The 15280-nt window shown below is 41.0% G+C and overlaps 1 protein-coding gene across 1 annotated transcript in view; it reads right to left on the bottom strand.

Moving 5' to 3' along the window:
- Positions 1–14539, bottom strand: part of LOC134350232 (protein disulfide-isomerase TMX3-like) — a 161658-nt gene extending 147119 nt beyond the window's left edge. Inside the window, exons 1-2 of the mRNA XM_063055243.1 lie at positions 14462–14539; positions 14260–14314 (exon numbers count right to left, since the gene is read on the bottom strand). Of these exons, the coding sequence (XP_062911313.1) occupies positions 14260–14314; positions 14462–14501 (95 nt within the window). The 5' untranslated portion in view covers positions 14502–14539. The remainder of the gene's footprint in view (positions 1–14259; positions 14315–14461) is intronic.
- Between the last annotated feature and the right edge of the window lie 741 nt (positions 14540–15280).

Genomic DNA, 15280 nt, shown 5'->3' with positions numbered 1-15280 from the left:
CTGTGACCCTTCATTGGGACTGGAAAAAAGAGATGAGAAGTCAGAGCGAGAAGATGGGGGGAGGGGATGAACAAGTACAAGGTAGTAGGTGATAGGTGAAACCATGAGAGGGGGAGGAGTGAAGTAAAGAGCTGGGAAGTTGATTGGTGAAAGAGATACAGGGCTGGAGAAGGGGGAATCTGTTAGGAGAGGACAGACGGCCATGGAAGAAAGAGAAGGGGGAGGAGTACCAGAGGGAGGTGATGGTCAGGTAAGGAGATGAGGTGAGAGGAAAATAGGAGTGAGGAGTGGTGAGGGAGGTGGGGGCCAAGTATCGAAAGTTCGAGAAATCAATGCTAATGCCGTCAAGTTGGAGGCTACCCAAACGGACTATAAGATGTTGCTCCTCCGACCTAGGTGTGGCCTCATCTTACACTGACCCATAGGTGAGGTCAAGAGGAATCCTATCCCTGGCGGGGTGGCGTAAGGATTTTCCTTGTGTGCAAAATGGAAGAGATGCAGTTGAAGGCAGCATTGATGGTGGAGGAAGGGAAGCCCCTTTCTTTGAAGGGGGACATCTCCTTAGTTCAGGAATGAAAAGCATTATCCTGACAGCAGATGTGGCAGAGACAGAGGAATTGAGGAAAGGGCCCTGTACCTCCTTCACTACCATTCAGGGCCCCAAACAGTCCTTCCAGGTGAGGCAACACTTCACCTTTGAATCTGCTGGGGTCATCTACTATACCTGGTACTCCCAGTGTGGCCTCCTGTATATTGGTGAGACCCAACATAGATTAGGAGGCTGCTTCGCCAAGCACCTACACTCTGTCCGCCAGAAAAAGCGGGATCTCCCAGAAGCAACCCATTTTAATTCCACTTCCCATTCCCATTCTGACATGTCAGTTCACGCTTTCCTCTACTACTGCAATGAGGCTGCATTCAGGTTGGAGGAGCAACACCTTATATTCTGTCTGGGTAGCCTCCAATCTGATGGCATGAAGATTGATTTCTCGAATTTCTGGTATTGGACTACCCCCACCCCTTCACTATTCGTATTTCCCTCTCTCACCTTATCAACTTATTTCACCATCACCTCCTGCTGGTGCTCCTAACCCTTCTCTTTCTTCCATGGCCTTCTGTCCTCTCCTATCAGATTCCCCCTTCTCCAGTCCTTTATCTCCTTCATCAACTTCCCAGCCCTTTACTTCACCCCTAGCCCTCTCCTGGTCTTACCTATCACCTACTATCTTGTATTTCTTCCTCCACACCCCCCACCTTCTTACTTTGACATCTCATCTTTTTTCTCCAGTCCTGATGAAGGATCTCGGCCCAAAATGTTGACTGTTTATTCTTTTCCATAGATGGTCCCCGGCTTGCTGAGTTCCTCCAGTATCTTGTGTGTGTTGGTTGAGTAGCACTAATGCAGACTATGAACTGACTCAACAGCAAAGCACACCTACTGCAATTACACTAAATGGAGGCACAAGAGTCTACAGATGCTGAGATCTAAAGCAATGGGTCAGGCAGCAGTGGAGGGAAATGGACAGTCAACATTTCAGACCAAAACCTTTCATCCCGTTTGAAAGATAGAGGAGGATATCTGATGGCGGGGAGGAGGTGAAGAATGCTCCATGAACACTAAGTCACTATTACTGCACTACTTATTTATATATATATTTATCAGTGTAATTTATAGTGTATTTTGTGTATTGGACTGTATTACTACCCCAATACTCTCATGGTAATGCACCATCCTCCAAAATTCAGCCATGTACAGTTGCCAAAAGTTCCGCAACTCATGATAATCTGTGCTGCCACATTTTGACATCACCTGTACTTAATGATCCAGGCTGACCTCAAATCTAAGCATATCCCAATGTTGAAATTCTCATCTATATGGTATTTCTAAATTCAGCTTTAAGTTTGCTCCTCCTTATCATGGCAACCTGTTATCTCAGTGCTTATTCAAATCACCAGTTTTTCACATTCACCCTGGTGGCCATTATCAATGGCTACCTGGGACAGAATCATTGAGATTTTCTACTTAAATTTCCATCTTTCATACTTCTTGGGATATATCTTCAAATCCAAACTTATGATCATTTGCATTAATATATCCTTGGACTCCAATTCTGTTTGCTACAACTTCCTGAGAGAAAATTTTAACTTATTTAAGGCAGTAGGTCAGTGTAAGTAATTGCTATTCATGAGATACACAACCGTCCCAAGAAATTAACATTTCAGCAGTAAAGGCATTACCTCAAATGTACGAGAGGCAATGCCTCAAAAAGGCGGCATCCATTATTAAGGACTCCATCACCCAGGTCATGCCTTGTTCTTATTGCTACCATTAGGAAAGAGGTACAGACTCAACAATTCAGGAACAGCTTCTTCCCCTCTGCCACCTGATTTCTGAATGAACATTGAATAAACTCACGTTCCCTAGTCCCATTCTATCGGACACTGCTTCACAGCCCATAAAGTCGGCGATATTACAAATTACCCCTGATTGGACAGCCCAAACATTGGCATGAAACCGTTCACCGCTAGGGTAGGAACCATCTCATTTATCAACAGTGGATGTGACATGATAAACCGCGAAATGTACACTCAATCAGCTTCTGCCTGATGTGTATTGTATAGCCAAATGCCTCGTAATCTAATTAGTGTATGAATGGATGAACGAGATTCCCACTGGAGTATCCAAGGACGTTTTCAACCTCTCACTGATATGGGCAGAAGTTCCCACTTGCTTCAAAAAGGCAACAATTATACCAATACCTAAGAAGAATAATGTGAGCCGCCTTAATGATTATCTCCCAGTAGCACTCACATCTACAGTGATGAAATGCTTTGAGAGATTGGTAATGACTAGACTGAACTCCTGCCTCAGCAATGACCTGGACCCACTGCAATTTGCCTATCACACAATAGGTCAATGGCAGATGCACTCTCAACTGCTCTTCACACAGCCTTAGACCACCTGGACAATTCAAACACCTATGTCAGGATGCTGTTCATCGACTATAGCTCAGCATTTAACATTATCATTCCCACAATCCTGATTGATAAGTTACAGAACCTGGGCCTCTGTACCTCCCTCTGCAACTGGACCCTCGACTTCCTAACTGGAAGACCACAATCTGTGCGGATTGGTGATAATTTCTCCTCCTGGCTGACGATCAACACTGGTGCACCTCAGGGGTGTGTACTTAGCCCACTGCTCTACTCTCTCTATATACTCATGATTGTGTGGCTAGGCATAGCTCAAATACCATCTATAAATTTGTTGATGATACAACCATTGTTGGTAGAATCTCAGATGGAGATGAGAGGGCGTACAGGAGTGAGATATGCCAACTAGTGGAATGGTGTCACCGCAACGATCTTGCACCCAACATCGGTAAGACGAAAGAGCTGATTGTGGACTTCAGGAAGGGTAAGACGAAGGAACACATACCAATTCTCATAGAGGGATCAGCCCAAAATACTGATGCAGCTATAAAGAAGGCAAGACAGCGTCTATACTTCATTTGGAATTTGAAGAGATTTGGTATGTCAACAAAAACACTCAAAAACTTACATACACGGTGGACAGCATTCTGACAGCCTGTATCACTGTCTGGTATGGGGGGGGGGGGGCTACTGCACAAGACCGAAAGAAGCTGCAGAGGGTCGTAAATTTAGTCAGCTCCATCTTGGGTACCAGACTACAATGTACCCAGGACATCTTCAAGGAGTGGTGTCTCAGAAAGGCAGCGTCTATTATTAAGGACCTCCAGCATCCAGGGCATGTCCTTTTCTCACTGTTACCATAAGGTAAGAGGTACAGAAGCCTGAAGGCCACATTCAGCTATTGAGGAACAGCTTCTTCCTCTCTGCCATCTGATTCCTAAATGGACATTGAACCTGTGAACAATACCTAATTTTTAAAATATATATTATTTCAACTTTTGCATGATTTTTAATCTATTCAATATACATATACTGTAATTGACCTATTTATTTATTTATCCTTCCATATTATGTATTGCATTGAACTGCTGCTGCGAAGTTAACAAATTTCATGACACATGCCGGTGATAATAAACCTGATTCTGATTCTGAATCCATGAACATTACCACACTACTTTTTAAAATTTTTATTTTAGCGCTACTTATTTAATTTAATATATATAAATACAAATTTCACAACGTACAGTGTGCCAGTGACATTAAGCCTGATGCTGATTCAATGCTAAGGGAGTTAAATTTATTTTTTTTAAATCTGCTAATCCAGTGCTTCTTTTCTTCACTATTCCTTTAGTTGTATCTGATTTTATTCTAATGAACCTCCTGTTTCTCATTCCTTACACCTCATTAAGTTGGACTATTGGCTCTGGCGTTCAGCAAAGCACAGTTACCTGGCCTGGCCATGACAAGAGCAATTCAAATAGCTAGAGTTGAGAGTGAAATGCGCTTTAAAGTCTGAAACATTAAAACATTAAGTAAAATAAAAACAGTAACTAACTACACATCAAACAAAATTCCCTATTCCAGAAGCAGTATATCCATCACATGCAAAAGTTGGGCATTAGGAAAACAGTGTGTTTCTACTCAGTTATTACAAAAATCATTATATGGTTCTGGGAAATGGACAGTACAGAACACTTAGTACAGTGAAACCCCGTTATAACACAATCGTTTGGGTCCATAACATGTCATCACAAAAAAAGTGGGGTCGCGCTAAAACAGGGTTGTTGTTACTGTAGAAATTAAAACAAATTAATTTTTAGTAATGCTTTTTAATACACAAAACAAATAAAAACATTCAAGAATATTAGCAATCATCATTTACAGTTTACACCTAGCCTCAGGGTGTTCAATGGCTTCAGACACTTTTGGGGGTCGGGGTGGATGCTCTTCATTATCATCTTCTTGTGGCTTGAAAACCAGTACACTGGCCTCCGTCGGTGTGAGAGTTATGTTACGGATGATCTCAGCGTCTGTCAGGTGCTCATTTGTTGGGCATTCGTCGTCGGCAAAGTACCACTGGTGTAGCTCTTCTTTGTTCCATTCAGACAGCTTCTCTGCCTCACGCACATCTTCCTCTGTGAAGCCGTACAAATCTGGCTCATCATCATCATCTTGGGTGGTGGATTGGCGTGATGAAAAGGCTGGCCCCAGACTCTTCTTTCTTTCTTCTTAAATCTTTTTATTAATTTTCAAAATTATAAACTCAATAACAAAGTTGGTACAAAGAGATTGGAATAATGTTAATCGCGTATATAAAATGAATTTTAAGTAACATAGATATTAAAGACTTCCAAACTCATAATGAAATTAATCATTAAAAAAAAGAAATAAAAAGAAAAAAAAATAAACAAAAAAAACCCAAAAAAAAGCAAAACAGGGCTAGACCAATAGCTTGTATCAGACACGTTCAGTAATGTCGTTAACTCGCTCCTCTCATCATATAATTTAAGTTTAGAAAAAAGATTTGGAAAGGTCAGATTACATCATATGAAAATGTTGCATAAAAGGTTTCCAAGTTTCTTCAAATTTAACTGAAGGGTCAAAAATATCACTTCTAATTTTTTCTAAATTTAAACTTAATACAGTTTGAGAAAACCATTGGAATGTAGTTGGAGGATTAGTTTCCTTCCAGTTCAACAAAATAGATCTTCTCGCCATTAAAGTAACAAATGCTATCATTCGATAGGCTGAAGAAGACAAAGATCTATGTTCTACCATTGGCAATCCAAAGACTGCCGTAATAGGATGGGGTTTTAAATCGATGCATAGAACTGTTGAAATAATATCAAAAATGTCTTTCCAATATTTTTCCAAAAGAGGACAGGACCAAAACATATGAGTTAAAGAAGCCACTTCAGAGTCACATCTATCACAAGTGGGGTTTATATGGGAATAAAAATGAGCTAGTTTATCTTTGGACATATGAGCTCTGTGTACTACTTTAAATTGTATTAATGTAAGTTTAGCACATATAGAAGAAATACTAACTAACTGAAAATTTTTTTTCCCATTTCTCTATAGGTAGGGAAAGTTGAAGTTCCCTTTCCCATTCATTTTTGATTTTATCAGATATATCTGGCTGTAATTTCATAACTATATCATAAATTATTGCTATTGATCCCTTCTGCAAAGGATTAAAACCTAAAATTTTATCAAAAATGCCAGAAGGATCCAGACTCTTCTCCCAGCATTTCTCTACACATGACGAGCTGACTGCTGCCCAGGCCTAAGTGACAAACTTCCTTCACGTTCAGGCTTTCCAGATAGGCTTCAAGCGTTGTTGAGTCATCCACAATTCTACTAATTAATTCCCGCCTGTAATTCTGCTTGAACACAAAGAGGATACCCTGATCTAGGGGCTGGATCTTAGACGTAGTGTTCTTGGGGAGGTAAGAAGCTCAGATCTTTCCATCACGGCTTACTAGGTTGACAACTGGTGGATGAGCGGGACAGTTGTCAAGCAAAAGAAGAGCTTTGGGTTCTAGCTTTTGCTTACGCAAATAAGTGCAGATGGCAGAGACAAAAGTTTTGTGAAACCAATCCTCAAAGATGACATTTGTCATCCAAGCATTGCTGCTGTGCGTGTACTCGAACGATAACAACTTCATGTTGACATGGTGGAAACAGCGGGGTGGGCGAAATTTGCCAATCATGAGCGGTTTTAACTTATGTGTTCCGATCTTGCTTACACAAAACGTCACGCGATCTTTGCGTTGTTTGAACCCCTCACGTTGATGGGTGTCATCTTTGCTAGCCAGTGTACGGTCTGGGATCATCTTGTAGCAGAGGCCCGTTTCATCACAGTTGTACACTTGTTCTTCCACGTAGCCACCTTCTTCTAAGCGAGCTTTTAGTTCAGCTGGGTATTCGCTGGCAGTGGCACTGTCGGCTGAGCAAATTTCTCCTGACACTAACACTTGAGAAATCCCGTGATGGCGTTTAAATCGGTCTAGCCATCCATTGCTAGCTTTGAACTGCGAGGTTTCTCCATTGATCTGCTTGTCAAACTTCTCGGCTTGAGCTTTGAGAATAGGACCAGAAATCGGAAGGCCTTCTGAGCGATCTTGAACGAACCACTCGTACAGGGAGTCATCGAGGCTGACATCTTTGGCTGTCTTCAGGCGTTTGGCTTTTAGTCCTGCTTCTTCTTCAACTTCGCAAGTGACGCGCATAACTTTTCTTCGTGAGATTTCCAGCCGCAAAGTGTTGATTCCAGTATCCCAAGGTCTCGTGTAACTTGAGTTTGACTTCTAGTCTTGATCGCGTCAAGTGCGTGAAGCTTATCTTTCACAGAAAGGTTTTCTTTTTCTAGCAGTTTGTTCCATTTTGAGCAAAAAAAAAAGGTCCAATGACTCACACAAAATGTTGGTGAAACATAGCAGGCCAGGCAGCATCTGGTCGAGACCCTTCGCCAGGACCAACGGGAAAAAAGAGATAGTAAGAGATTTGAAAGTGGGAGGGGGAGGGAGAGACTCGAAATGATAGGAGAAGACAGGAGGGGGAGAGATGAAGCCAAGAGCTGGGAAGTTGATTGGCAAAAGGGATAAAAGGCTGGAGAAGGGGGAGTATGGATTGACATGGACATGGAGTCCAATGACTCATCGTGTTATATCCGAATTCGCGTTAAATCGGGGCGTGTACAATTGGGGTTTCACTGTACTTTGTTGTTAATGCTTCTTACAAGCATGTTAACGAAACAAAACTGGATCTCACAGGAAACTTTTTTTCTAGTCAGTAACAATCAGAAAAACAAACAAAATGCCTCAAGACCTGATGAAGGGTCTCGGCCTGAAATGTCGACTGTTTATTCTTTTCCATAGATGCTGCCTGACCCGCTGAGTTTCTTCAACATTTTGTAGATTTCCAGCATCTGCAGACTTTGTGTTTTAAACAAAATGCAAGTCAAAAGATTAAGCACTCATCGGCAGTAGCATTTTCACAGAAAACGTTGAGAAAACATATCATAAGCATAAACCAATTCTTGAAATTAATAATTTCTCCTGCAGATTAACTGGTGCATTCATCCAGTTAACCATCTATAGCTATCATACTTAATATCTCAATGAAATTATCAAATTGTGTACAGGTACAGTTGCAAGAAAACGGCTGTGAACCTTTGACATTTACCTGATTTTCTGCATAAAATTACTCATAAAATGTGGACAAATCTTCTTCTAAGTCACAATAATAGATAAGCACAATCTGCCTAAACTAATAACACACAAACAATTGTACTTTTCATGTCTTTATTGAACACATTGTTGTATCATTCACAGTCCAGGCTGGAAAAAGTATGTGAACCCTTCTACTTAATAATTGGTAGAACCTCCATTAGCAGCAATATCCTCCGCCAAATGTTTCCTGTAACCACTGATTAGACTTGCACAACGGTGAGAAGAAATTTTAGTTCATTCCCCCATAAAAAACTGCTTCAGTTCATTGATATTTCTGGGACACCTCGCATGAACAGCCCTCTTCAGCCCTCCACAACATCACAATTGGATTAAGGTCTTGTACTCTGACATGGCCATATCAAAACATGAATCTTCTTTTTAAACCATTCTGTCGTTGATTTACTCTTGTGTTTCAGATCATTGTCCTGCTGCATCATCCAACTTCTGACAAACTCCAGGTGACGGACCGCTACCCTGATATTATCCTGTAAAACGTCTAAATACAATTTTGAATTCATTGTCCCCTCAATGATTGCAAGCTGTCCTGGGCCTGAGGCAGCGAAGCAGCCCCAAATCATGATGCTCCTTCCACCATGCTTCACAGTTGGGAGGAGGTTTTGGTGTTGGTGTGCTGTACCTTTTTTCTTCCAAACATAGTGGTGTGCATTTCTGCCAAGAAGTTCAACTTTTGTTTCAACCGTTCACAGAACATTGTCCCAGAAGTGTTGTGGAACATCCGGGTGGTCTTTTGCAAACTTGAGATGAGTAGAAAAGTTGTTTTTTTGAGAGCAGTGATTTGCTCCATGATGTCCTTCCATGAACACCATTCTTGTTCAGTATTTTTCTTATAGTGGACACATGAACAGAGACTCTACCAAGTTCTAGAGATTTCAGCAGGGTTTTTGCTATTACCCTTGGGATCTTTTTCACCTCCTTCAGTGTTCATTGATTGGACCACCTGACTCCAAATATCTTTTGTAGAAGGCATTATCCCAGAGGTTCACATACTTCTTTGAACTTAGACAGTGATTGTTTAAATGGTGTACTCAGTATTGACAAGAAGTACAATTGTTTGTGTACTATTAGTTTAGACAGATTGTCTATTACTATGACTTAGATGACGATCAGACCTCCTTTTATGAGTAATTAATGCAGAGAACCAGGTATCTGCAAAGGGCTCACAAACTTTTTCTTGCAGCTCTATTTTAAGTATGATAGATATAGATGTCAAGGAATTAATGTGCATGTTTTAATGGTTTATACATAATCAAGCTGAATCATGGACTTCCATAGTAGGTACCTGAAAGCCCTAGAACAATACTACCAAAGAGTCTTATGAAAGACTTTGCAGATCAGCTGGAAGGACAGATGCACTAACATCAGCGTCCTGGAGGAGGCCAACACGAACAGCCTCTCCACCACGATAAAGCAAGACCAACTCCGACGGATAGGTCATGTCGTCTGGATGCTTAACTCACATCTCCCCAAACAAATCCTTCATTCCCAAGGTCAGCGAGCCCCAGGTGGGCAAGCAAAACTCTTCAAAGATAACATCAGAATCAGCTTGAAGTGATTCAACATTACATCAAAAAACTGTGAAGACATCACACTCAGCAGATACACCTGGAGAAAATGTGCTCAAGAGGGAACTGCGCTACACGGGAACAATCTCCGCTGTGCAGTAGACAACAAACAGCAACTACAAGAGAGGTCTGAACAACCATCAACCACAGCCACCACTTACTCATGTCCACACTGCATCAGAATATGTGGATCCTGGATCAGCCTCTACAGCCACCTGAGGACCCACCAACAGAGAACCTCTAAGGAGAATGTCAAACTTGGCTATATATTAACCACATTGAGCTGAAATCATTTTTCCATTAAAAATAAACAAATATTATGTTTAAAGAAAGCAGTAAGATAGTTAAAAAAGCTAAAACTTTTAAGAGTAAAACACACATGATATTGGAGGAACTCAGCAGGTCAGGCAGCACCTATGGAGATGAATAAAAAGTCAACATTCAGGCTGAGACCGTTCTTTATTCCTTTCCATAGATGGTGACTGACCTGCTGGATTCCCCCAGTACTTTGTGTGTTACTCTGGATTTCCATCATCTGTAAAATCTCTTGTGCAGCTAAAACCTTTAGTTTCAGAAGATTTTAGGCAACAAACATTGGCAAATGTGGCAACCCCTCATCACTTTATTTATATTTAGAAAAAGTCAGGAACCCAAACATTAAAGGCAGCAAAAATTATACTTAAAAAAAGGATTTAACAGCTATTACTAAGCCTTTATCATCCCCTCTCAGCTTGCACCTCTTTAATCATTTAGTTTCTCTTGGTCTGCACTCTATAGAAAATGTTTCCTTTGGATTTTTCCCAGCCATCACCTGTCCGTACAATTTACTTCTAGCTCTTCCCAGTTCTGAAAGGGGGCCACTGACACAAAATACTAACTCCATTTTTATCTTGTCTGATGCTGTCTGACCTATTTCTAGCATTCTGTCTTTTGATTATCACCAGTTTTGTTTTACTTTCTGAAGAACGCTTCCTGTTTTGCTTCATTGTTTCATTTAAAAATTACATTTATATGTTAGTAGGCAACTTCCATTCAAGAATGGACATGAAAACAAACACCTCACAGCAAATTTATAAATAACATAGATGAGGTTAAATCTCATATCAAGTTATACATTATCTGAAATAAATACCTGTAACACATGGGATACGAAGGGCCAATGAAAAGTCTGAATCTCACACAGCAAGCCCTTACTCGCTAAACCCTTTGCTTTCATGATTACAATGCATACAGGATATCCTACATCAACACTGATTCTTTTTTCCTTACTTCAGCGTCTGAACTAATAATTGTACTGCTGGTTATTTACACTGGAGAACCTAACAATGATGAACAAATTCTTTCTTTTATTGTATACTTAGCTCTATTCTTTTAAAAATGTTTTGATCATGGGTCCTGATTAGAGGATTGGAGGTGGAGAGTGTCAGTGGTTTAAAATTCCCTGGCACGATAATACTAGAGGATCTGTCCCGGGACTAGCACACATGTGTCATCACAAACAAGACAAGGCTTCTATTGATGAACAGTGGAGAATATTCTACACAAGTAAGATCACAAGAGAGCCTGGAGAAGCTAGAAGTCTGGAACAACACACTCAAAACACTGGAGGAACTCGGCAGGTCAGGCAGCATCAATGGAGGGAAGTGTACTGTCGACATTTCAGGCTGAGATCCTTCATCAAGGCCAGAGAAGGAAAGGAGCAGAAGCCAGATAAAAATAGAAGATGGGGACAGTGCACAAGGAGGCAGGTAGTAGGTGAATCCAGGTTGGCGGGAGAAGAGGTTGATGTGAGAAACTGAAAGGTACTGGTAGATGAATCCAGGTTTGTGGGGAAGAGGTTGATGTGAGAAACTAAGGGATGATAGGCGGAAGAGGCAAAGGGTTGAAGGAGGAATCTGATAGGAGATGACAGTAGACTTAGTCCACTGCAACAGCCAGGATCTCCCAGTGGCCAGTCATTTTATTTCAACTTCCCATTCCCACACTGATATGTCTGTCCACAGCCTCCTCTACTGCCACATTGAGGACAGGCAAACGTTGGAAGAGCAACACCTCATATTGCGTCTTAGTAGTTTCAAGCCTGATGACATCAATTTTTCCAACTTCCGGTAACCGCTCCCTTTTGTTCCAAACCCCCAACCACCGTTTCCCATATCCCTCTGGCCCCCTTAACCCTCATATTTCCCCTCCCCCAGCCTCACAACCTGCCTATCTCTTTCACCTTCCTCCCTATGGTTTCTCATCTCTCCTTTATTCCATGTTCTCTCCTCTCAGATTCTTTCTTCTTCAGCTCTTTGCCTCTTCCGCCTACCAGCTTCTCAAATGGACCCACAACATTTCCTCATTAGTCAAGAAGGCACAGCAGCATCTACATTTTCTTTTTTTTAATTATTAATTTTTTATTGCAACACCATCAAATTACATTCAATACAACCAGTTGCCAATTACATTTTGACTGTTAAACCCAGCCACCCCCCAACCTTCTACATTTTCTGAGGAGATTCAGGCATGCAAGGCTCCCCACCCATATTCTAACAACCTTCTACAGGAGACCACTGAGAGTGTCTTGTCAGGTTGCATCCTTGTGTGGTATGTATGGCATCAGACCACAAGACCCTCCAGAGAACAGTAAACACTGCCAAGAGATCACCAGCGTCTCTCCGTAACCAACCCCCCTCCCCCCGCCATTTGTGACATATACTGTAAGCGTTCTCGGTGAAGGGCCCAAAGTATTGTTGAGGATCCCTAACACCTGACAACTACTGTCAGGAAGGAGGTACAGGAGTATCAAGACTACAACTGCCAAACTGGGTAACAGCTTCTTCTCACAGGCCATGAGACTAATGAATACACCGCCGCCATGAAGGTAGCGTCATTAGGACCACGAGCTGGTTACTGTATTGTTTACCTGTGTTGTGCACTACAAGCATTTTGAATTATATTTTATTAACTTATTCATGGTAGTATTTTGTTTTATGTTCTGTGTGTAATATATGTTTTGTTGGTGCACCATCATCCAGAGGAACATTGCTTCATTTAGGTGTATGTGGGTAGTTAGATGACAATAACTTGAACTTAGTCCATGCCCCACTCTCTTGCCTTCCCTCCTCACCTGGATTCACCTACCAACTGCCAGTTTGTGCTGCCCCCCTCCCAACTTTTTAAAAAATATTCTGGCTTCTGTTCTCTTCCTTTCTGCCCACGATGAAGGGTCTCGGCCTGAAACGTCGACTGTTCACTTCCCTTCATAAAGGCTACCTGAACTGTCGAGTTCCTCCAGCATTTCGCATGTGTTGATCAGGACAGAACGGAGATGGATGATAAGCAATATAAAGGGGATACGTAAAGAGATAGAAGCCAATTGGCGATAAACTGAGAGGGCTTGAAGGTTGATGTGCAGATGGATTCACTCTCCTACAGATACTGCCAGAATTGGTTGCTCTAGATTCCAGCATCTGCTCTCGTCTCTAATATTTGAAGTACATATTGTCCAACAAAATAACTTATAAAATGTTCCTCAACATGGACATGTATTTTTAATGACTATACCAGGTTTTTGCGTGAATAACATGAAACAGTTTGCTTACTTCCAGTAAAGACACAACATAAACTTCAGTGATGCGAACACAATATATAGCAACCATGCTTAAACTATTAATACAAGGGTCATACCAACTCCAAGACTAAACAGTTGGAACTTTGCACATTCAAATAGCATCTTTATGTTACGGAAAGATATTTCAAATAAAACATGCATACACTGCCTAAAATCAATAGCATAATCACCGACATACAGTGTACCAAAGACTACCTATAGCTCCTATAGCTTATAAAATTTGTTTTGGCTATGATAGCCAAATATTTAAAATACCATTCTTGTATATAAATAACATATGAATTACAGAAACATATGCATTAATATGCTAATTGTTGCCTGTATTCCTAATAAACAGGCATAAACAAACAATTAAATGAACATTACATTCATTATAGAATGCTGACTTGACTACATCAGTTCTACAGAATTTGGTTCTACAAACTCAAATAGGTTAACTTTTTCAAATAACGTGTATTTAGGTCGACATAAAAGTAACTTAGATACCATTTAAAATAAAAGGAATGAGCTCAAAGTTGATTAGAGTCATCTGCCTTAACCTTAGCGGTAGGAATTTTTAGCTCCCTAAGGAATATTATTTGCAGAATGTTTTCCAACGCTAAGGCCTCGTTATGAATTACATTTAGCTTTAGGAAAAATACCCATAATGCTTCTTTAACACTTTACAGCATCATTTTATTCATTTGACTGTTGGCCAATGGTGCACTCTTCCCAACCCCCTTTCAAAAGAAATAACGTGCCTGGAATTAATTGACATTCAATAAAATGCACAGATTGCACTTTTGACAAATGCATATGGGGATGACTGATTTGCAACTTGTCACCTCGGAATTTACACAGTTTTATACCCGATTCAACAGAGCTGTGACAGATAACGTTACTGACAACTTACGAGTCATCCAAATCTATAGCAAAGGAAGACACCGCAGCGGTCCGGAAGACTGTAGCTGCAACAGAAAAGAAAGGAAAATAAACTGTAATCAAAGGCACTGAGTAAACCGATGAATTGTTTTGCTTGTGCCCTTTTCTCCCTTTGATGCCTGATGGCACTTCATGATTCGGGAAGCACGGAACAGTCGTTAGCGCTCACTCACCTCCACATACCAGCAGCACAAGCCGCACTGCCACTGCCATCTTGCCGGTGGGGCTGAGCCTCTGTCTATCGCGCAGGCGCACTAACACAACTGCTCCTCGCTGTCATAGAGACGCGGCCTATTACGGAGGCATAAACATCCAGTGTTTTGTTTTAAATTCTAAAACATATCATAGTTTAAAATATATACATATATATTTAAATGCACACGTTCTAGCATGCTAGAAATTGTCTGCTTTGAAATATTTAGTCTGAAAGAGTCAAGAAACTTAGAGCTGCTTCTTGAATATGTGGAAACTTTGCCTTTTAAGATTGTTTAATGTGATTTCCAGTACACAAGTGTAAAGGAGAACGAACGGCTCCGAGGCAGTACAAAAATCACAATAAGATAAAGAGCACAATAATGATTAAAAAAAAGGCAAAATAAATATAAATAAACAAGGTAGCTTATGTACACAAATTGATTGTATGTCCGTAAAATGATGCTAGACACTGGAGTGTCTGTCCTTAAGGTGAAAGACAGGAAATGATAAAGTAGTGGTGGTTGGGGATGGGTTAATGGGTGGAGGTGTTGATCAGTCTTACTGCTTGGGGAAAGTAATCATTTTTGAATCTAGAGGTCCTGGTGGGTGGATGCTACGTAGCTTCCTCTCTGATGGATTGGGACAAACAGTCCATGAGCTGGGTGGGTGGGATCCTCATGATGTTACTGGCTCTCTTGTGTATACCTTTCTGTATTTATGTCCTTGATGGTGGGTAGGCTTGTGCCAATGATGCATTGCACAGTTTTGACTCGAGCTTCCAATCTGGACATTGAAAG

The sequence above is a fragment of the Mobula hypostoma genome, chromosome 1 (genome assembly GCF_963921235.1).
Source record: "Mobula hypostoma chromosome 1, sMobHyp1.1, whole genome shotgun sequence".
Taxonomy (NCBI): Eukaryota; Metazoa; Chordata; class Chondrichthyes; order Myliobatiformes; family Myliobatidae; genus Mobula; species Mobula hypostoma.
Note: the sequence above shows the minus strand (reverse complement) of the source record. Positions and strands in the feature narration are given on the sequence as shown.